This window comes from Watersipora subatra, chromosome 2 (assembly GCF_963576615.1).
Source record: "Watersipora subatra chromosome 2, tzWatSuba1.1, whole genome shotgun sequence".
Classification (NCBI taxonomy): Eukaryota; Metazoa; Bryozoa; class Gymnolaemata; order Cheilostomatida; family Watersiporidae; genus Watersipora; species Watersipora subatra.
Window position 1 is genome coordinate 18,053,678 of NC_088709.1, and position 23,921 is coordinate 18,077,598.

Below are 23,921 nucleotides of genomic sequence, written 5' to 3' on the forward strand. Positions count from 1 at the left end.
TTTGCCGATTTCAAAGTAAATGACATTTTAGACACTTTTGAGTACTTTGGTATTGTAACTGATGTTCAACGCAGTGTAAGTAAAGAAAATGACGATGATATTTTTTTCTATAGTATAGAAAAATAGTAAGTAGAATAGTAAACTACAGATCACTGATTATAGAGTATTGATTTACAGGTCATTTATGAAACATGTGTAAAGCGTTTGCTGGTAAATCAATAACCAATGGGGCATTAAACCTATAGAATATTGACCTACATTGTATGTTGAACATACCTATGGAACTCTGGCCAATGGAGCACTGACCTACAAAGCACTGATCTACAAAGCACTGACCTACAAAGCACTGACCTACAAAGCACTGACCTACAAAGCACTGACCTACAGAGCACTGACCTACAAAGCACTTACATATGAAACCAAAAGTCAGAAAGTAAGGACTTTAGACTCAGCATAACATACGTAGAAGCTGTCTGATTTGTTAAGAATATTGTACCCTTTTTCAGCTCGATAATACAGTACTATTCGCAGAGTTACAAATAGATACATGTAAATTACCTGGTTGTGCTGTTCAGAGACTGGGCTTAAAATGGCTGCTACACCCAGAACATCTGTGTTCTCTGTCAGCTGGCTGTATCGGAAGTCTAGAGAGCAAGGTTTGCTTTTAGTTGAAGACATTCCATCTCGTACACATATTGCTTGACTAAATAGAATCCATAGGTTTTAATGACACCACCATTAACCAAGTTTAACCATGTATGTATGTACGTGTATATGTATGTATGTACGTATGTATATACGCACGTATGTATGTAGGTACGTATGTGTGTAGGTACATATGTATATACGCATGTGTGTAGGTATGTATGTACGTACGAATGTACATATGTATGTATGAATGTGTGCACATGTATGTATATCTATAAATGTATGTATATGTATGTCAAGGACAGTTGACTGCAAGATCAGTCGAGCTTCAGCTTTGGAATTTTTTGTCTGATTTCGACCAAATCAGATTTTGATCAGAAAATTAGAGATTGTTTTGTTTCAGACATTGACCAAAAATTTGCTTTTTGACCAAACCGAAAGAAGCTGAGTACAGACAAATTAGAGACTCGACACATTTCGAGTCAGGATTGATATTAAGTGGCATTTCTACTCTACTCTTTAGTAGCTGACCTTAAATGATCTTGCTTAGAATTCACTATTGTATTTTTGCATCAAAACCTTTTACATGGCAACTTAAGCATAGGCTAGCCATTGCTACTGTAACGTTTATGTTGAAATTGGTAAAGATAAAACAGGCAAAATGTTTTTTTTCATGATTTCAGTTGGATAAGATATCCTTTATTAAAATGGAACACAGCCTATTTCTTCACTGTTTTTTTTAATCATACGTGATACACAAAACTCCGAGTAAACAAGACTGTGCGAAGAGTTGCTATACAACAGAGCAGCACATTAGCTAGTTTAGTCTATTAATAGATTTTTATGAGAAAATCACTGTACTTTTCTTATTATCTGCTCTTTCATTACACACACATGCATACAATAGTAAAAATTTGTTTTTATACTCGGAACAGATTAAATTATTTACATTAATCATAATAAAAAAAAGAGTGTTGATTTTTGAAGACATTGCTTTTCTAACAGCTTTCTGAATCTGATCATGGTCGACAACTGATCATAGAATCGGATTATGGTTGACAATTGATCATAGAATCGGATTAGGGGTAACAACTGATCATAGAATTGGATTGTGGTCGACAACTGCTCATAAAATCAGATTATGGTCGACAACTGATGATAGAATTGGATTATGGTCGATAAATAATCGTAAAATCAGATTATGGTCGACAACTGACCATAAAATCGGATTATAGTCAACAACTTATTGTAGAATGGGATTATGATCGACAAATGATTGTATAGGTTCCCTTACTCAGCTTCAGTTTGAGCGCAGCTGATGAAGACAGGCTGCTGCTTGCCATCTGGTGTCAGCACTATTGCCATGCAGTCACTTGTATCCTCGTTACTTATGAGCTCCTCTGTCAGTTTTGAGGATGGTTTACCTGCGACAGATTAAAACTATTCAAAGCGATCATTGCACAAATCCCTAGTTAGTTGAGAAGAGCACCTACTACATTGTAACTTCAACTCTCAGTGTAAGTGTCTGCTGTTATGCTTGCAGAGATAGCTGATGAATATAAAGGGAATTTTGGAAAAGCTATTTTTTAAACTCTTGCAAAGCTGTGCCAAACGTACTGATAAAACATAAAACTCTGCTTTGTGGTGGTTTTAATCATTTTTCAGTTATATTTGAATTGAGCAAACACAGCAATAACTTAAGAATTGAATCGGAAAGGAAAAACAGTGATTGAAGATTTGCATTTTAAAAACAAATGCAATGAAGGACACGCAACAAGCTGACGTTACTAAGCATCTTATTTATATACCATAATATAAAGCTCTGATCTTGTAACCTTGCACTCAAAAATGATATAGTCAGTTATTAAAGTGCTTTATAAAATAAGCGCCTTCTGTGGGACTCAAAGCCATGGCTTTCAGTTTTAGAGCCTGATACTCGAGCACATGCCCCACTTTACCACATTCCGTAAGAGAAAAACAATTGTAGTATCGTAAAAGCGATGGATGAGGTCTACCAAACTATAGCGTGAGGTTTACCAAACTATAGTGTGAGGTCTACCAAACCATACCGTGAGGTCTCCTAAAAAGTAGCGTGAGGTCTACCAAACTATAGCGGGAGGTCTACCAAACTATAGCGTGAGGTCTACTAAACTATACCGTGAAGTCTACCAAACTATAGCTTGAGGTCTACTAAACTATAGCGTGATGTCTACCAAACAGTAGTGTGAGATCTACCAAACTATAGCGTTAGGTCTACCAAACTATAGCTTGAGGTCTACTAAACTATAGCGTGAGGTCTACCAAACAGTAGTGTGAGATCTATCAAACTATAGCGTGAGGCCTACCAAACTATAGTGTGAGGTTTACCAAACTATAGTATGAGGTCTACTAAACGTGAGGTCTATCAAAATATAGCCTGAGATCTATCTCCATTACTACTGGCATAGCATGAGGTCTACTGCTGTATTATTTGTCTCTCATAGATACAACACATTCCATACGCTTGTGTAAGCAATAAACACTTAATTGGAATGTATCTTAGAAAAGACTAGTAAAAATAATCGGATTTCAAAATACATTAAAAAAAAGGGTAAAAATAAGCATGTTATAATATACTTTCCCACATATATCTAGTGGTACACTCTTCATAAATTTTTTAAGAACGAAACAGATAAATCATTGAAATTTTTTCTCATCACCAAGTTTAGTTAAGTAACTTGTTTGTTGACTTTGCTGTCACCATATTGCTGATCCATTCATACATTTGACCACAGTACCCAATGAAGTATGTTATACATTTGACCACAGTACCCAATCAAGTATGTTATACATTTGACCACAGTACCCAATGAAGTATGTTATACATTTGACCACAGTACCCAATGAAGTATGTGTTACATTTGACCACAGTACCCAATGAAGTATGTTATACATTTGACCACAGTACCCAATGAAGTATGTGTTACATTTGACCACAGTACCCAATGAAGTATGTCATACATTTGACCACAGTACCCAATGAAGTATGTTATACATTTGACCACAGTACCCAATCAAGTATGTTTTACATTTGACCACAGTAACCAATGAAGTATGTTATACATTTGACCACAGTACCCAATGAAGTATGTTTTACATTTGACCACAGTACCCAATGAAGTATGTGTTACATTTGACCACAGTACCCAATCAAGTATGTTTTACATTTGACCACAGTAACCAATGAAGTATGTTATACATTTGACCACAGTACCCAATGAAGTATGTTTTACATTTGACCACAGTACCCAATGAAGTATGTGTTACATTTGACCACAGTACCCAATCAAGTATGTGTTACATTTGACCACAGTACCCAATGAAGTATGTGTTACATTTGACCACAGTACCCAATCAAGTATGTGTTACATTTGACCACAGTACCCAATGAAGTATGTGTTACATTTGACCACAGTACCCAATCAAGTATGTGTTACATTTGACCACAGTACCCAATGAAGTATGTTATACATTTGACCACAGTACCCAATGAAGTATGTGTTACATTTGACCACAGTACCCAATGAAGTATGTGTTACATTTGACCACAGTACCCAATGAAGAATGTTATACATTTGACCACAGTACCCAATCAAGTATGTTATACATTTGACCACAGTACCCAATGAAGTATGTTATACATTTGACCACAGTACCCAATGAAGTATGTTATACATTTGACCACAGTACCCAATGAAGTATGTTTTCAGATGAATTTGGTAACAAATACTGGTCACGCAGTAAACTTCACTCATCACCTGGGTAGGCCACATATGGTATGGCGGTAGATCTCAAGCTATAGTAGCATAGGCTACGGGCTGAGGCAGTTTATCTTGCATTTCCGTTGGCACACCCTTTCAGTGGCAATTTCTGCAGTGATTTAGACTAATTTTGGTATGGGGAATTCAAAACTGAAGAGTTGCTGCAGCTGCCATTCCCACTTCTATGAGAAATTTGAGAAAAATTATATTTTAAGACTTATCTCCCCTGTAAATAAGATTCCTTCCATAGAAGCATCAGATTTGCAAATTTTATCATAATTATTTGGCAGTGATTTAGAATGCCAGTGGTAGAGTCAAAATTTATTTTTTTATCTATTTTCGAACATTCCATGTTCTACGATTGTTACACGCACATGTAAACTATATACATGTATATACCCATATGTACAGCCTAGCACTCTTTTAGCTAAATAACTGATTGAAACATTGATCTAATCGCCTAGACATGTGAATGTTCTGAGCCCCACCAGTTCTATATGCGGTTTCACGGAACTTTTCTTGTTTGAAAAGTAAAATATGATTATTTTTACATTCAAGACATGGGTATATGTTTTACTGGTGCACAGAATGAACTGTGCATTTACGTCACTGTGTTCAAAGAACAAAACCCATATAATGCATAAACTCACAACAAATCTATATATATCTTTTCATCAAGACATGATTTTGCAAATCAGCGTGACTTATGCCATTGCCTTTGAGAGACCTCAACAGAACCCCTGAGGCTGGCTCCCTAGACCCCTAGTGTTTGATCAAACTCGCTAGTTTAAGATCGAACCCAGGTTACGAACTACTGGCTCAGACATCCCTTTTTAATCATTATATTAAAATGTGAAAAAATGGCAACTTCAATCTTTTGGAAACCAGCAAGACTTCAAAAGGGGCCATTAAAGATATCTTATTTATTGGTTATTCTCCCCAGAAAGGGAGTGGGCCGTACCTGGAGGTACTGCAATACCAGGACAACCCGTGACAAAGCCGAAGCAAGCTTCTGCGCTTCGTCTGGTTCCAAAAATCAGATTAATATCGTAGTGACACAATGTGCCACGAATCAGATATTAAACTGATTAGAACAGATACTACACTTTGATCTTAGCCAATAGGCCGAGAAGCGATACCTATAATCTCTGCTTGGCTTTGGTGTGATTACTCAAGGTCATTTACAGAAGCAGTGCGAGAGTTATTAGTCATCTACATACACAGTGAAACAGTGAGAACTATGCTGGATGTAAAACATGTATTATAAGGAAACAATATACGAAAAGTTCTAGAAGACAATTTGGTGCAGAGTACAGCTGTAGTGAATAACTATGGTCGAGTACACAAAGGGTAGTAATTCACGACAGAGCGCGCGTATACTTAATTATTCATAAGAGCAGCAGCTGGGTTGAGCATGAGTAAACAAAGTGAGCAAACACTTGTACTTAAAGATAGAGGCAAAAGAATTTCATGGTTGAGTGAATCAGGCCTCTTGAAAGGATTGGCAATAGATACGGCAAGCGGAATGAGATCACAAATATGAGGAACGCTTAGCAATTTCAATGAACAATTAGAAATACAAATAATTAGCTATGGGATGAGCAATGCTAGCTTCTTGCAGCAATTGCCTACACAGAAAATATTTTTGCTATACTATTAGTAAGTGGTGTGCTGAAAGAGAAACAGGATATGAAAAACTGTATTAGCAGAAATTTCTAGTATTTACTAGGTAGCTAGGTGGCTAGAAGGCTAGGTGTGGGTATATGTATATATAGTATAATGTATACCGGTAATATGGGAAGTACTTAGCTGTTGGCAATCACGACAGATCTGTTTTGAGCAGAGCAAGGTCTGCTCTCATCAAGTAGTAATTTGAATATATATATTTACTGTTAAAGTATATATATATATATATATTTATTTATCGCAATTTACACCTAATTACTGTAAAACCTCTAATTGAACGCCGCCTCTATTTGACCGCCATTATGAGAGAAAGGTAGAAAATAGAGCGCCATGGCATTCAATTAGAAGTCTTACAGTAATTAATAATTGTATACTCATAATAATGGCAGACGGATGTTTATAACATAATTATTCAGTTGAAAAAAGAGCTGATGATGACATAACCTATCTTGTTGAACAACAGCTGGTCTTTTCAGATGTTTTAGCACTCAATGATTTATCAAATATTTGCAAGCCATTATTCAGTGATTTTGAACTTGAATTGTGGACATGAGGACAACAATTTGCTTGGTTAGATATTGTTGGACAGGCATGAATAGTTTCGTTTCAGATAATTCAGTTTAGAACCGATTAAGGGTCATTTACATCAGGACAACTTACCAGAGTTGCTTCCATGCCAGCAAAACTGATTTGGTGTAAAACGAAGAATAGTTATAAAAACAACTTTGTCCTAGTCCCAGACACAAGATCGATGAAATGCTGCATAGTATATTCGCTTACAGCAGAACAATTTAAAACCAACATTAATTATTAATTACTATAATTATTATGCATACATGTACATGACATGTAGCTCTCTTTGAGTGACTCTCTTTGGTATTGATTCTGATAAGCGGTCAAAATGGAATGGATATTGGCGTTGTATTTCATTGGTTAAAAAAGGTGACTTATTTTGTATAGTCGGAGTTTGAGTTCGTGTAAAGTATTGGAAAAATGTAATTCAAATCATAAACAGGCTAGAAACCATTTTACCTCTAACTCTATCGGAGGAAACAATTCCAACAAATCGTCCTAATGTAAATGCACCTTTAGCATTGCATTAAAATAAATAGGTAAGGCAACTCCAGTCATTCAGACTTATCAACAACTGCTGATAGCATCTAACAAACTAGTTTCTATACAATGTTGGAGTGATTGCAAGACAGTGTAACCATAGTACCATTAGGCTGTGGATTCCACATGGTGGTACCGTCAAAGAACTGGCCCCTCTCAATAAGCTGCTGCACTGCGGAATCAGGGGTTGTTTGATTAACAGGAGCTGTAAAGGGATGCTCACTGCCCTCCAGCCATCTCATATCATATCCAAATACACCTTCGTAATACCTGTCATGCAGAGAGATGAAGAGCATTCGTTGCTCAATGCTTGCCTGTAATGTACCAGAGCAGCTAATGGTCTCTGACAAACATGTCAGAAATACCCCTTCAATTTATCTGATCTGGTGACTAGAGAGCAGTGTAATTAACAGGGATATGGGTTACAAGGGCTTAATTATTTTTGGTAAAAAAGATTGTTCATTGTGAAATATGTCCGGAATATGAAAATTTTTTTAGTAGAATGCAGATTCAATAAATAGAGCATGTATCAGCAGTGATGTTTACTAACGGAGCCGTGCAGGTTTGATGGCATGGTTGGAAACAACATCGCTCCCTGAGGATTCAAACACAAACCATTCACTTTGGCTCTCGATTCACGATGAGCTCTCACTAGTAGTAGTAGTCTTAGTTTCTGTTTTTGTTAACTAAGAGAACCGAAGTTGACAATTCATAAACTTCGGAACAAAATATGGTTAAAAAATTAGGAAAAAACACAAATCTTTATGATAAAGTTTCAGCCAAAAGCTAAAACCGTTAAAAGGAAGCTGACCTGAGCAACTCCAGGGCCGGTCTCACTGAGCTCTCTGCTGTAGCTGTCCACAATGGCTGTCAGGTAAGATATGTTGAACGCATAGAGCAAGAATCCCCGGTACGAGTTGCATGCTGCTGCTGCCTCATCCCAGGTAAAAGTTCGAGGATTATTTTGCTTGTGTTTAGCTAATAATGGCAAAAACAAATTTTAGACTAAGTTAGGCAGGAAGTCCTAAAAATTGAGATCTAGAGCAGACCATGATGTGGTAGTGAAAAAAGGCTAAAACATGACAGAATTTACTGGGTGCCTAAAAGAAGCTTAAGACCAATGATACATCTACCACTTGATCCAGCCATTACTAATTGGCTGGTCTTGAATCAATTAAATATATCTTTCAGTTGTTTTTAGTAGATTTGTGACGCATGATTTGAAGTTTTCATTTCTAAAATGTGTAAGTATGGTTGTCTCTTTTGAATTTTAGTTTTATTATCCGTCGCTGACTCCTACAAGCTCTCGAGTTCTAATATATTTTCAAATAAAGCAACTACAATAATACTATGTTAAAGTCAATGCGATGTCAGAAAAATGCCCAGAAACTAGTAATTTGACATCAGTGTAGATTTTGTATCTGCAGCTTTTTTTGCAATACATAATCACCGGTATTATTCGAGCATCGCTGATTCAACTGACAAGATAAAATTAATGTAGTATTAAGGTATAAAATCTACTATAGTATGAACTAAGAACATTAAGCTTTTTATGTATTTTTAGCTGCCTCTCCCAAACTGTTCAATTCATCTTTGTTTTAGTGCACCGCACACGCAAAATGTAATACAAAACTTTTACCTGCGCACTCATTCTTTTACTACCTATTAGCTCTTTTTATTTTGCTCGAACAGTTGAGCTCTGAAGTGCACACTATCAGAAGACCCTGCACACTATCAGAAGGCCCTGCATACTATCACTCAAATCAGCTTTTAGCTGTGTGATAAACCGCAACGATTAGCTGTTTTGACAGCATCATCACCGATAAGGTGTACACACTACAAGCGATTAAGTGTCAGGAACCGCTACCCAACAACCAATAGAATTTACTCCTAATATTAAAGTCCTAATATTGAAAATCCTTTGTTATTTTATAATTATATAATTACATAATTCATCTTGGGCGTAGAGCTTCACCATGGGTGCTGGACAATATTGACATCGATATTCGCAACTGTTGGAATTGGATCTGATGCCGTTAAAAAACAGCTAACGAAAAAACAATGCAACAAACAGCCAATTAAGATGCTAACAATTGCGATCATTGATGTCAAATTTCAACATGTAGAAAGTCCATCGCATTCGTCGCTGGCAACGATTACGCTGTCCGACCAGCACAAAATGACATCTTGCAGCTCATCGTTGCGGTCAATCGCACAGCTAATCGTTGATTTGAGCGGTAGTGTGCACGGGTCCGTGCACACTACCGCTCAAATCTACAATTGCTGCCCGGGCACAAAGGCCTGTACAGAAAAATGTAGCGCAAACTGAGCCCATGTGTATGTAGCAACGACCAAATCCAATTACAATGGGTTTCTTTATTTAGGTAGAAAACATGTATTACCAGTTCCATTCAAGTACAAATTTATCTTTAAATGAGGAATGGAGAATATTTAGCTTTATTATAATAACAACCGCGTCCATCCATTTGTGCGAAGCCATGGTAAAAGCCTTAAAAACAATTACATCACACGGGAATCAAACCAAGATATCTAAATGTAAAGAGACGCACGCCACCATCTAAACCACTCCACCATCCTTTCTCATACAAGAGTAATTGTGCACATGATTGTGACTAATGATGATCTCTCACAGCCCACGAAACTTCCAGGGTACTAGTTGTCATAAATTGAAATGACATTTTACTTTCTCTAAGAAAAGGAAGTGATGCTATAGCAAACGCAAAGATAAACTCACCAGCGTTAGCGATGCAAAAATGCGTAGAATATTGCGCGGCGTCTCGACTATTACGAGTGATTGTAGTGAGAGGTATCCATCCCCCATTCCGGCTACAGTCAGGAATCAGTCCCAATGCTAAATAGACTACAAATGAGCCCAACACAAACGGAGAGGCAGGATGAACCATGATCAGTTAACAATATTAATTACAGTTGGACATTATGTATGCCATTGTTAGAGTTGATGTCACACCTTACTGATGCCATGCCATCTGGGAAATGACACAGTAATGGCTCATCTATTGGTTTCGTTGAATAGATAATATATGAACTATATATATATATATATATATTATATCACCAATCAATACGTAAATTAGACCATGATAGAAAAAAGCATTAAAAGTAAAATTATGCATGATGGAAAAAAAAGCTTTTTACATATCACTGTTTTATAATGTGGATTGGCAAGGTGCTGGTGTTCAGTATAACGGGTAGTAGATTTTCTCAGAAAGTAGTAATATAATAGATGGATTGGAAATGCGATCTGGGTATTTTAGGCATCAAATATCTAATAATAATATTATTATTAGAGAACCGGGCCTGGCAATATTATTGCTAGGCCCGGTTCTCACTCCACCGTAAGAAGTGGCGGCTGCTAGCGGTTGCTGAAAGCCGGCAGACCGGTAAGAGTTGGTTGCAATGTTTCTGCCAGCTGAAGCAGTAGGCAAAGCTTAACGAGTTGAACTTTTCCACAGTCCCGGCGTATATTGCAGTATGTAGCTGTTAGTGAGAACAGTGCCCAGGCAGCCTGCGCACCCAGAATGCATTGAATGTATGATTTCCACGAGGGGTTTGGCACAAAAATCTAGCAATACACTGACTACCACGCAAGTTCACCACGCTGCATACCTTTCTTGATCCTTTTTTAAGGGTAAAGGAATTAATACGACCTTGATTCAGAAACGTACGTTTTATCTTAACTCTATGCACAAAAGATACCGCCGTCTAAAAGCATATAATTCCTTCATTGTGTGATCTCTGAGAACATACAGCCTCCCTGTGTACCGCCGATGACCCCAGACACACCACCGGCTGTTTACGGTGAGATGAAAACAAGGCTTTAGCTAATCGGCATTAAGAGCATTTATACGCTAAATAAAAGTCCATATAAGGCCGCACAACCCTAAAACATAATTTTTGAAATTGTTCAAGCTTTTCTTCATCAGTACTATATACAAATGGATTCCAGTTTGGAAAAACATTTGGCAAAATAGACAATACATATGCAATTCAAATTAATAGTTCAAATTTGACTTTTTGAGTTTTCTTTTTTGTCCATTTGCCAATGACATTTTTATATTCTAATCCAGCCTCCTGCACTGATCAAGGTCTAATGGAGTGTCTATAGTACAAATCCAAAAAATTACATAACTTAAAAATTATATCTACCAGTTGTCTGTGAGTAGTCATGACCATCACTGATCCTTCACAGAATCACAGGCTATTTAGCTTATCAAAAATCTTTCTGATGACAATAACAAAGAGAGGTGTCTTTTGCAGTTTATTTATATTAAATTATTATATTATATTATTATTATATTAAATTATTCGATTTGTTAGAAAAAATGTTATAGGTATCAGCGAAACTGTGAAGTTACACGAAATCCAAGTGATTATCTAAACAGTTGTTTAGGACTGGTGTTCTTCTAAATAACGAGAAAATGTGCTGCAGCCAAAACCGAAATAGCTATATTTTTAGGAACCTCAAATTTCGGGATCTCACCGGTACAATCTTTGTAACAAGCTTTGTATGTCAGATAGTTGCATATAACGGCGAGAACGCTTGACCTGCAACAAATAGAAACGCGTGCGTGAATTTATCAGTTTGTTGATTTCTGAGGGGATTTATATCTAGAATACGCAAGCTAATCAATTCAAACTTACGGAATGCTCGCCAAGTGAATCTCATTTATTTCGTCATCTGGACAACTGCCGGGACCGGTCATCATTGCTGATAGGGTACAAGAAAGCTCTACAAGCTCTTTTTTTAGAAGAAATTCATGACCGTCTGAAGCTATCAACCTAACATGAGTAGCTGGTGGTTTTGGAGTTTCTTGGTACTAGAATATACATTTAATATGTACATATATACAATACATATGCATGTGTGCGATATATACATGAATAATAAATAGCATTATATATGTATATATATTATACATATAATAGTAAATATACATATATAATATACAATATCATATGCAAATGTATAAAATATATAATATTTTATATATAATACATAATTTATATCTAGTTTCCATATTCTACATAATATATATAAATTTGTGCATTTGTCTGTCTGTCTGTCCAGTAATGGAGACAAAGTTTTAGCAATAAAAAGTCTGCTACATACTGAATTTGAACTCACAACCTCCAGTTCTACAGACAGGTATTTATCCAATACACTACGCTGTCCAAATAGCTATAACATAGATAAAATTCTGCACATAATTATTAAATTTGCCAATCTTTCATGGCTTCAAGCTTACCATGTCAGCTTGTGGAATGCGTGAAGCCATAACAAAAAAAATATGTTGTCAACATGTGAAAAAATGATTTAATCATCGATATATTATTGCAATTAGTATAGATCTGTAGTAGACACTGCAGTCTGTACAGTATGAATTACATAAAAATAAACACAGTACAAAAAATTAACTGTACACAGAATTAAACAAAGACCTTACTTTAAAAGTTAGAATGGTAAATGTTGTTTGTTGATTGAAAGTAAATTTTCTGTGTGAACATGCAACGCCAAGCATTCAACCAGTATAAGTATATATTTACTGCAAACTGAACAATTATGTTCAGCTTCTACAAATAAAACTGTTCTTCTATCACTCTCATAATTGCTTGATATTGTGCTTTTGTTACGGGTCAAAATCTAGTTACATAGAGTTATGCTTTCACTATGACGCAAACTGACAACTCCTAAATACTATTAAGATTAACTAATCTTTTTGACATTGTGCATAAATAAGCAGCAATGAAGAATCTTAAGCTGCTAAAAGAATTCACCTTAGCAAAGTTCCTCAATGAGAACTAGTCTAACACTATTTTTTACCTAATTTGAAAGCAAGATTTATCACTCTTCATCAATAATACTCTTCTTAAAAAACATTTTAAAGGTTGATATGATAAAATCACTCGCAAGGTTATTTTTGAGTAACTAAAACCAGCAATCTTAGTTACCGATAGTCAGTTTTAAAAGCTTTTACATAAAATACTTGAAAAGAATCTTACGTATGGGTTTTGCCAGTCAGCCATTCTTCTTGGTATCTAAAATTAAGCAAAACAACTAATATTTTGTGTAAGGGCATACTTACATATCTCCTGTATTACCTGTAATATATACTTACATATCTCCTGTATTACGTGTAATATATACTTACATATCTCCTGTATTACATGTCATGTATACTTACATATCTCCTGTATTACATGTAATATATACTTGCATATATAATGTATTATGTATAGTTTATACTGACCTATACACTGTATTACTTGAAATGTATACTTACATATACAATCTATTATGTGTAATATATACTTACATATATAATGTATTATGTGTAATGTATACTTACATACATACATACTGTAATTACATGTAATGTGTACTTGAATATCTACTGCATTACGTGTAATGTATACTTACATATATAATGTATTACGTGTAATGTGTACTTACATAATTACTGTACTTGCATATATACTGTACTTACATGTATCTGTGCAAAGAGGTAACAGGTTGATACCAGTCAACAATTGCCAATCAAAGGTCTGTGAAATGAAGCAAACAGCACGTACAAGACCACTCGTTATGGCTGCAGTAGAGAAATGCCAATGCTAAATGTTTGTCATGCCATAATTAATATAATTAATCATCAAATTTTTTGCATATTTACGAATGGCTTCCACAAAATTACTATATGAAAATGTTTTATGGGTAAATCTTTGGAAAATAAAATTGCTCCAAGCCAAAATTGCAAAATGGTTCTGAGATATGCACAGAACTGTTTACAAAATAACTGATAGGCACAGTGCATGTGTCAACAAAATACCTGGTGGGCACGGTTCATGTGTCACCCAAATGACTGGCAGGCATGGTGCACATGTCACCTCACCCAAATAACTGACGGGCACGGTTCATGTGTCACCAAAAGAATTGGTAGGCATGGTGCACATTTCAACAAAAGAACTGGCAGGCATGGTGCACATTTCAACAAAATAACTGGAAGGCATGGCGCACATGTCGCTTCACCCAAATAACTGGCAGGCACGGTTCATGTGTCATCAAAAGAACTGGTAAGCATGGTGCACATTTCAACGAAATAACTGGTGGGCATGGTGCACATGTCACCAAAATACCTTGCAGGCATTATGCACATGTCATCCAAATAACTGGGAGACAGGGTGCACATGTCATCCAGATAACTGAGTGGCATGGTGCATGCGTCACCAAGATAACTGAGAAGCAGAAAATGCACATGGCAAAAGGCTAGCTTCACCTACTTTCAAGTTATCTTGAAGAATTAGTCTTCAGGTGTAATAGTGTAAGAAAACTAAACCATGCTTTGAAATGGCCTGACAAGTTCATAGATAATCACTTTTTTAACCTTAGCACGATCATTGCAGACAATGATGGTTTCCACCATGTGACAATTGCTGTGAGTAATATACTTCAGCTGTAATAAAACTTTTTTTGAGCGGCTCACCAGTTGCTCAGTAAGATATAAACTAACTAATTGAGACAGCGCGCAGAGCATGCTCACCATTGAACTTGTCTCATACATAAAATAAACTGATAAAAACGATAGTTTCATAAAAGGTAGAAGATTTTTATGTTTAGTGACTAACTGATTAACTTTGTACATCATTAGTGAAGTAGCCAGGTACCTGAGCAACTAAATATTTAGTTACTTGTTCTGTCAGGCACCTAATCAACTAGGTTGCTGACCAACTGAGCAACCAGGTACCTAACCAATCGACCCACTAAATGTATAAAAAGCAGAACAGCTAAGTATCCAACCAGCTGAGTAATTACCAGGTACTTAAAAATTGAGCGGTCAATGAAAATTAAATATGATAACTAAAACTATGCTGATGCGTGCGGCGTATCTATTTCTTTATGATGTATGGCTGAACAGCATTGTATATTGTTTTGAAACCTTCAGAACATACGGTCTTAAAAGGCAAGCGATATCACTATTTTCCTCGTTTTTGTCAGAAATGCCATTGATGGGACAAAGTTGAAAAAACTTTATGATGAAGTCGTGTATGCAGTAGTCTCTGGTTCTTACTATCGAAAACAGCCAGCTAGTAGCCTGACTGACTCGGATAGGTGACCCGGTTAGAAGATGAGCCAGCCTTCAGTATTGATCAGTAAAAAGTTGACTCGGCATCCGGCTAGAGTTTAATCAGTCAGAAGAGCGTAACTAAGAGGGATTGCAGAAAAAAGAAAGAAGCCTCTTGCTCTGTATATGTTTGTATTATGGTAATCACCTATAAAGTTATTCTGAAGATTGGTGAGGTGCAGTATGTTCAGTCAAAATTTGGATTGGCGATAAACTTTAAAAAAGCTTACGTTTTTGGAAGATGAAAATGCTTAAAAAATTGGGCGTACTGTAGTTTGAATTTGTGCAATTTTTAAATGATAGTTTTGTTGCAGTAACCAACTGGAGCACATCAAGTTCAGTTTTAATTTCTCACACAAAACAAGGTAGCACCCGCTACCAACAGCTAAAAATGACTAGCGTACTTGTGTGTATAATACTGACAGGCCATGCGGATCAGTTTTCATACTTGTTTGCAAAGCATATCGGCAGTTACAAAATTGGTTGAACACTAATAGGGGATTAAAGGCTATTGTACACACGAGTTCGCAGTAGTTGAAAGAACAAGAATGCTAAAGAGAAAGCTATCTTCATCTGTCAATATTAAAGAGCCATAACTTATAAGAAAAGACTTTCACGGGCATTGAAACCCAAAAACACCAACCAATTTATAATTAGAAAATTAGACAACAGCATATAGTATACAAGTCTGTTGTCTCTTTGTAGCGCTTTTGGCTCTGATAAAATGAGAGAGAAAGCATGAGAGAGAGAGAAAGAATGAGAGAAAAAGAGGGAGAGAAACAGAGTGAGCAAGAAATATTGAGAGAGAGAGAGAGAGAGTGAGAGTGAGAGAGAGACAAAAAGTGAAAGAGAGAGAGTGTGTGTGAGATAGAAACTGTGAAAGAAAGAAAGCAAAAATTGGAGAGAAAGTGAAAGAGGGGGAGAAAGAAGATGAAAGAGAGAAAGAGGGCGAGAGATGAAGAGCGAGAGAGAAAGAAAGAGCAAAACGTCAAAAGAAAGGAGGGGCAAGAAAAAAGGAGAAAGAAAAAGAGAGAGAAAAAGAGAGAGCGAGAGAAAGACGAAAAAAAGAGCGCGAGAGAAAGAACGCGAGAAAAAAAGGAGAGTAGAACAGAAATAGAAAGGAAAAGAGAGAAAGAGAAAGTGAGAGAAAGAAAGAGAGAAAGATGGAGATAGAAAAAGGAAGAGAGAAAGAAGAAAAGAGGGGGAGAGAAAAAAGAGAGAAAAAGGGTGAGAGAGGAAAAAAGGAGAAAGGGAGGGAAAGAGGGAGAGGTAAGAGAGCGAAGAAAAGCGAGACACCGTTCGACATTTATACATGCTCATATACAATGATTCATATTCATTTACTTTGACCTCATCTTCAACTGACAAGTCACATAGTGAGTTAATTCAATTCATTCTCCCGAAAAGACAAAATTAATGTTAAAACTTATGCTATGAACAACCTTTTATATTCACATTATACTTGATGCACTGAAATGCTTAACAATAGTAATTGAACTTATTGATCTGATAAGCCATTTCTTCTCACTTCTCTCACATTGTACGGATACATGCTCAACACACCCACAGACACTCGTACAAAACTGCCATGATTGCAATGTGACAGATAATTCACTGTACTATGCTTCCATTCAGTTCTGTTTTAATGTATATTATACTACTGAATGCCTGGCGTTGCCCGGGTGATAAAACTCTTTGCACAAAAAAATTATTTTATTAAACAAATAACAACAGTTACCACTCTAAATTTAATACTTCATATCATAAGAAAAGTTTTTTGTGCAATTTAAATAAATTTAGAGAAAAAATAAAACAACTGTAAAGTTTTCAAACTTTGTCAAACAACTGTAACTTTCAGATTTAACATCATGAGAAAAATGTTTTGCGTAGGTCAAATTACTTAAGAAACAACATAACACTACTTTAATAGGGTTTAAATGTAAATGTGAAATAATCAGCAAGTAATAGCTAAATTAACTCTGTTTCGCTACGATTAAAATAAAAGATGATTTGGTAATAATACAATTAATACAAACTGGGAAAACAAAATAAAAATAAGTTAAATTAATAATACCAACTCGTGCATAGAAGTGTGTGTGGGTGTGTATAAAAAAGGTTGCTGTTCCAGCAGAAACTATATATCAAAACTTTGAATAAGACGATACTGATACCTCTCGATACTGGTACAAATGTAAAAATAAGGTATTGTACTGTTTTTGTCTGGTATTTGTCTGGCTGAATGAAGAAAGAATGTAGAGGCAGTTCCTACTCGAGATAATACAATTATCTAAGTTAAGAGTATTAGCCTTTATTGCATTTAGCAATCGAACCTCACGAAAAACCGGAAATAGAAGTGTAAGAGCACATTTGAAATTGAAACAGCACATTTAAAAATTACAAGTTAAAAATAGGTAACGGTAGCAAAAATTAGTTTAAAAAAATAACAAATGCAAAAGGTAATATTAGTTAATAGTTAAAAGTGCGCAGTCAGCGTGTGCATACGGTATACGGTGTTAAATAAGAGCAATAGAATCGTACGAACAGCGTAGCTTGGTGGCTCAATGCACGGTTTCAAATTTGTGGTTGCAATCTGGAGCTCAAATCCAGCAGAATTCGAGCTTTTAATTCCAAGGTTATAATAGCTATAGCCAGACAAACCGAAGGACGTATAGACAAACTTCGAGATACATATAGATTATTTGCTTATCTAAAACCTAGCTTGTAGATCAGCAAAAATTAATGTGGTTGTGTATAAACTCATCTGCATTATCTATCCCATACAAAGTCATCAGTGAGACTTTATTCGGGTGAAAGATGATGATTGTAATAAACTATTGGCTCAAGGGCAACAAGTGACACCTATTAAACATTGTTGTGTTATTGTAATGTAATGTGTAAATACAGTCTGGGAGATTCCTCCATGGCGCGTAGTGCCATTTTCAAATCAACTACAAAGTGGTAGTCAAATATATATGTATGTATTTGTATATAAGCAATACACATTAGACCACATATATAGAGAAGGCCAAAAAGTGCTCTGCTTTTTGCTTGCGATGCTTCTATTTTAATAGGTGTTCTGGCAGCGCAACCTTCGCCCCATTTATTAAGTGCTGAGCTGGTTTCTCAGTTTAGTAGCTTGGCTCAGCCGAGAACTGACCCAGACACAAGACCAGGTCGCTCCCATCACAAATTAAAGCTATTATAGCTTTAATTCTAAAGATTTGTGTTCCAAAGATTTGCTGTTTGTCTTCTCTTGCTGTTTGCTTTCTACAGTGCTTATGTAACACAGAGTTCTAGTCACCACATGAATACGATGAGGCTTGACCACCCATTAATTTAGGGCATAGAATGTGATTAAACATCTATATCTTGTACAGTCAGTAAGATATTTGTATCACTTCAAAGTAAATGCTGCAAAAGTAGTTTAAGATCTTGCTCCTGTAAAAATAGAGTCACTCACCACTGCTTAGCAAGCCTCAACATTCTCTAACCTCTTTTCACAAAGTGATGCATAATTTCCTAGTTACGCATGGAGATGCAGGTTCATAAACAACACTATGTGCTGAGCTAAGCATGTGGAGCATATCTTGATGACAGGCTGCAACGTGTACTTGTACTGATTTGTCGACTACAGCGCCTCACTTCCTACAAATGACTTATTTTCATCAATGCAGTTTCAGTTAGTTTGTTTACCCCCAGACACTTTTAGCTACAAAAGATGACAAGTGCCATTCAGACGGAACTGACTGATTTTCAGTTGTATTAATTTACTATATTATTAATGTTATGTTAAATTATTATTCTGACACTATTTAAAGAAGCCAATATTACAGTAATCATGTAAGGGAGTAACCCAAACATGATATCCTACAAAGAGCGAAGTTCAGATACAAGATGAAATGATGGTTACAGCAGATGACATACTTTGAGGATTATACATGTAGACTAATTCTCACTCACACAGGCTAATGAACAGAGAGAGAATTAACTTAACTTAATATCACTTAACATTTAAAAAATGAACAGAAAGAATTAGCTATCATTTAACATTCAAAAATACTTGTAGGTTGTAAGTTTGAATAACAGCTTATGCTCTCTCCTTTAATAAACCTGCGTATGAAAGGAGTTCAGTTCAAGCGATTAAAACTTATGAATTAAAAATTGGCATCACAGATGATTTGATCTCAGACCCTACTGAATGTCAGACCAGCGATCTAATCCACTACACTATGATTACCAAGCTGTTAGAAAATTTATTCTATCAGTTAAAATAATCACGCTTGAAACTTTTGGGGCCATGTTGACAGTTACGGGTAACTTGATGATTATTAAACTGCTTGCAAACACAGTAATTGTTTTAATAAAGGTAAGCTTACTCTGACTGGCAAATTACTCGGTAAGTTACTAAAATTCATTGATTGTTTTATTACTCGTCCAATGCCGGGCATTCATCTAGTACTTTTTAAAAATTGTAGTTGGGAGAAATGTAAAAAAGATTCATCTGAAATTACGGACTTACATCACAATATTTTTATATACAAGTAGAAGAATCAAATAACTAAAGAATAAAAACAATGAAATAGCGTAAAAAATTAAAGCTAAAACTAGTGATAGGCTAAACTTACCAGGTAAGTTACTCAAGTTCATGGGGGGATTGTTTTATTACTCATCCAACCTTCGGCATTCCTTTAGCATTTTGACATTACATTATCTGTGCAATGCCTAGCATTCTGCTAATTTATGTATATTTGATGAAACTTCAACACACGACATCCCGTTTATTAAGACTGAAATTCTAACCAATTGAGCTAATCAGCTACCTTGCGCACCCAAGGGGTTCATTTTCTTCTATTTATCCTCAAAGGCTAGTCTGAGATGTTATAAAATGTAACCTTTCCACCGAGTTATAGGCATACATTAATAAAAACAACCCTGTCACCATAGATTAATTGTCCCCTTTTTTCATGAATACCCCTTTCCACTGTGTAGAACTCGATGAGACAGGTTTGGCCCTATGCACTGTACCAAACTAAAAAAACACAACCTTTTTATGAAAACGCTCTGAAGTGTCTGGCGACCAAAAACATGCTTTTTTCATCGAGCCATTGAGAATGAAAAAAGAGAGAAACCCCCTGGGCTTGCGCAAACTCAGAATAATTGTGTCAACCTTTATTCTCTTTGAAATGTGGCAGAAAGAAGAGACAGATGAATAAACAGCAACTAATAATAATATATATACATGTATAAAAAATTTGCCCATCATTTTTGGTATTCTTGTTCTTACAGGATTGCACTAATTTTATATTAATAAACATTTTAAATTCTTCTCTCAGAAATCAGCTTCATTTGAGAATTGTCATGACTACTAGGTGACTTTTGAATCAATGGTAAATTGTGAGAAATGAAAAAGTGCATTATGGAGGTCAAAACTACAACTGTTACATTAACAGTTGTTTTAAATGCGAAATTAAACCATACGACTTGAAAACTTGCAGATGTAGTACTCTAAGCAATCACCACTAGCTTATGAGACGGATATACTAACAGGGTGCCATAAGCCACCTGAAAAAGCCTCACAATAATTGTGTAAATCCGTATTCTCTTTGCTTTGTGACTGAAAAAGGTGAACGGATGAACGAACAGCAGTACATAGTGATAAGACTCTTTAACTTTATCTGTATTACAGTCAAATTATACAGACAGTCAAGAAAAGCTTAAATATAGCATAAATACAAGAAGTCGCAATCATTTACCTAAAATTTACTAGTGAAATCTTTATGAAATAGATAGACGCTAACTAGTAACTATTCTAACTAGCAGGCGAGAAAGTCTGCAGCCATCAAAAGTTCCAGGCAAACTTCTGGTGGAAACTCCAATTCAGGTATCTGTGCGGAACTGTTGGTGTACCGAAACTTATATTGAAGGTACTTGCACACGTGCACAAGAACATGAGACCTACAAAATAAGTCCCTCATCTCACTAAAATATAGGCCTGTACTTAAGTTTTCTAGTTAAGCACTAAGAAAACTAACAGTAGTTATATCTGACCAGACATCTGCTCTAGCAATGATGTCAGACATACGATTGATACCTAATATACAACCAGCACTTGAAATACACTAGTACAACACTGAAGTGAGCAAACAATTGACACCACTCAGGAAATGATAGATAGATCTACATCTCAAGAGCTGACACAACTGATAGTCCAGGTGACAAATTTACCATTTCATATGATGCAAACCCAGAGTGCAGTTTTATACTGAGATTCCTTCACGCTCTTATTAAATTTGGCACAACCAGACTTAACAAATAGTAGCTGCAGGCTCAAAAGATCTCCATTAAAATTGATCCTCAAAATTCCAATAGACTTGGAACCAGGAGGTCTGCACACTGTAAACTAGCGGGACATCTGCAGTTACAGTCTACTGTTTTGAACCATTTCCAAAGTTTATATAAATAAGCATGCTAGGAGTCTTCTTTATTTTAAAAAGTAAAGAACTTGACTAATTATTAGTAAAAGTTGAGAGTAGGCCCCGCAATGGTCGAGATGTCTTTTGTTTTCAAACAGATAGCTTGCAGATGGATGTTTCAGAGGCTGGTTTTCAGAAACCAGATAGAGCTGTGAACATAAATATTTTTAGTGACCGGATGGCACGGTGCATATGCATATATAATTAATATGAAATTGGCTAAAAATGTGGAAATGTATAGCATTTACACACACATCACTGGCACACACTAGCACACACCAGCACACACTGGCACACACTAGCACACACCAGCACGCATGTACACACACAATGACAAGGGGGATTTATTAATATAAACGACATTTATTTTAAAAAATCACAATTAAAAATTAAATAGAACTGAAGTGAAATCACACGAGTTCTTGAGAAATAAATAGACCTTCAGAACAGTATTTATATTTGTTACTATTATTTATATATTACTTACATTCAGAATTTACATTTAGAATGAAACTATTAAATCTTTATTCTTGGCTTTTAACAAAATGAATACATTACAAACTTTGTTGTTATGGCTTTTCTAATACAACCAATTACTAACAAGGCTGTCATGGCGGCCTGTTGACAAATACTATTGACGTAATTAGAATAGCCAAAGTTTGAGACTCAAATATTGTCTGACACTCCATTCGTCTGTCCGTAGCCATGTTTAGAGGTTAGGAAAAATATCGCATCAAACGGGAATCGAACCCAGATATTCAGCTTCTCAGCCATGCACACTAGCATCTGAACCCCCTGTGTACAATTCATTCTAGATGCTACAAGCTACAGCCCAATTAATAGGTATATGGCACTATAGTTACATATGCAAAAGCGACCTATGGCTGTTTACGCACAACGATGACATCACTCTTAGCAAGCTGTCTGGCTGCTAGTCTCAAGCTATCAGACAGTCTCTTTGCCTTTGTTTGTATTTTTGTTATTTTCCATGCTTCACCTATAAATTACATGCAATAAAGCAACACACGCACGCACTCTTAAATCGGAACAGGTCTTACGGTATGCTTGTTAGGTAGATATCACTGCTTGTGTTGTCAGAGCTCGCACCCGGTCCTGTCAGCATTTCACACAGTGTTGGAGACTGTTGCACGACCTCCCTTTTTAAGATGAAGGTGAACCCATCAGAAGATATAAGGTTTATGTATGCCGAGTTGGCTCCTTCACATCCTCCATACTAGAATGTAACCAACAGCGCGGTGAGAACATTTCATGTCCTTCATGTAGTTGTGACAACATTCATGGCAGAATTGTAGGTATACTGTGTAGTCAAAAATACATACCAGGGTGAAAACATGTTACATTTTAAGAGTGGCAGATGCACAGCCTTAGCAATGTTGATACTTCACTCCATGAGCCAAATAACAACAAAATAGCAGATCAAGTTAACAAATCCTCTAAAATTGATGGAGATTTGTTCCATGGTACTCCTAAAAAAAAATTTGAAGCTGCATACTTACAGTAACATTGTCAGACATCTTGTCTTTTCTTTCAGTATCTAGAAGTACAGCAGCTTTATAAAGATACAGTGAACAGTTCTATAAGAAGATGAGTAATAGTTCATGTACTACTAACAAACCGACTACTAAGTTACAGAAAATAGAACATAATTGTTAGTTCAAGGTTACCATAACTGTACATGACTTTCTATGTTTCACGGCCCAACAATTTGAGACAAATACATAAACAGCTTGATTTAAATATTGTGTACAAGTACTTTTTACTACGATACAACTGCTGTATATGAAATGCTTGAAGGCAAAAAAATACTAACGTATAGACAGATTTTTTTCTAACACGATACTTGTAAAATGATTGAATCTATGTTGTACAAGTTCTAAAAATTACTAAATTACTACTAGAATTACACGTTGTTTTCTTTACATACTATCAACTATATTAGCCTCTTACCTGAGTTGCTGCAGCTGTTTTATACAAGGGTTACCTGTATATAAACAACTTTTTCAAAAGATGACTTTTAAGTG

General features: G+C 35.9%; 1 protein-coding gene and 1 non-coding gene across 2 annotated transcripts; both read right to left on the reverse strand.

The window, feature by feature from the left end:
- Window positions 1-5,393: 5,393 nt before the first annotated feature.
- On the reverse strand, window positions 5,394-5,585 carry LOC137388977 (U2 spliceosomal RNA). The gene has a single exon (XR_010978066.1). It is a non-coding gene; the product is annotated as a U2 spliceosomal RNA (small nuclear RNA).
- A 15,450-nt stretch (window positions 5,586-21,035) lies between these two features.
- On the reverse strand, window positions 21,036-23,470 carry LOC137388619 (elongin-C-like). The gene is made up of 3 exons (XM_068075095.1): window positions 23,397-23,470; window positions 22,938-23,113; window positions 21,036-21,361 (listed from the first exon to the last, which is right to left on the reverse strand). Exons 1-3 carry the CDS (start codon window positions 23,412-23,414, stop codon window positions 21,220-21,222), a joined length of 336 nt encoding a protein of 111 aa, XP_067931196.1. The 5' UTR covers window positions 23,415-23,470; the 3' UTR covers window positions 21,036-21,219.
- Window positions 23,471-23,921: the final 451 nt, after the last annotated feature.

Bases quoted from the DNA above. Each gene is read 5' to 3' on its own strand.
- LOC137388619 (XM_068075095.1), bottom strand. The intron at 21,362-22,937 runs GTAAGACCTGTT...CTTATTTTGTAG, and splicing joins ATCTACCTAACAAGCATACC to GTCTCATGTTCTTGTGCACG.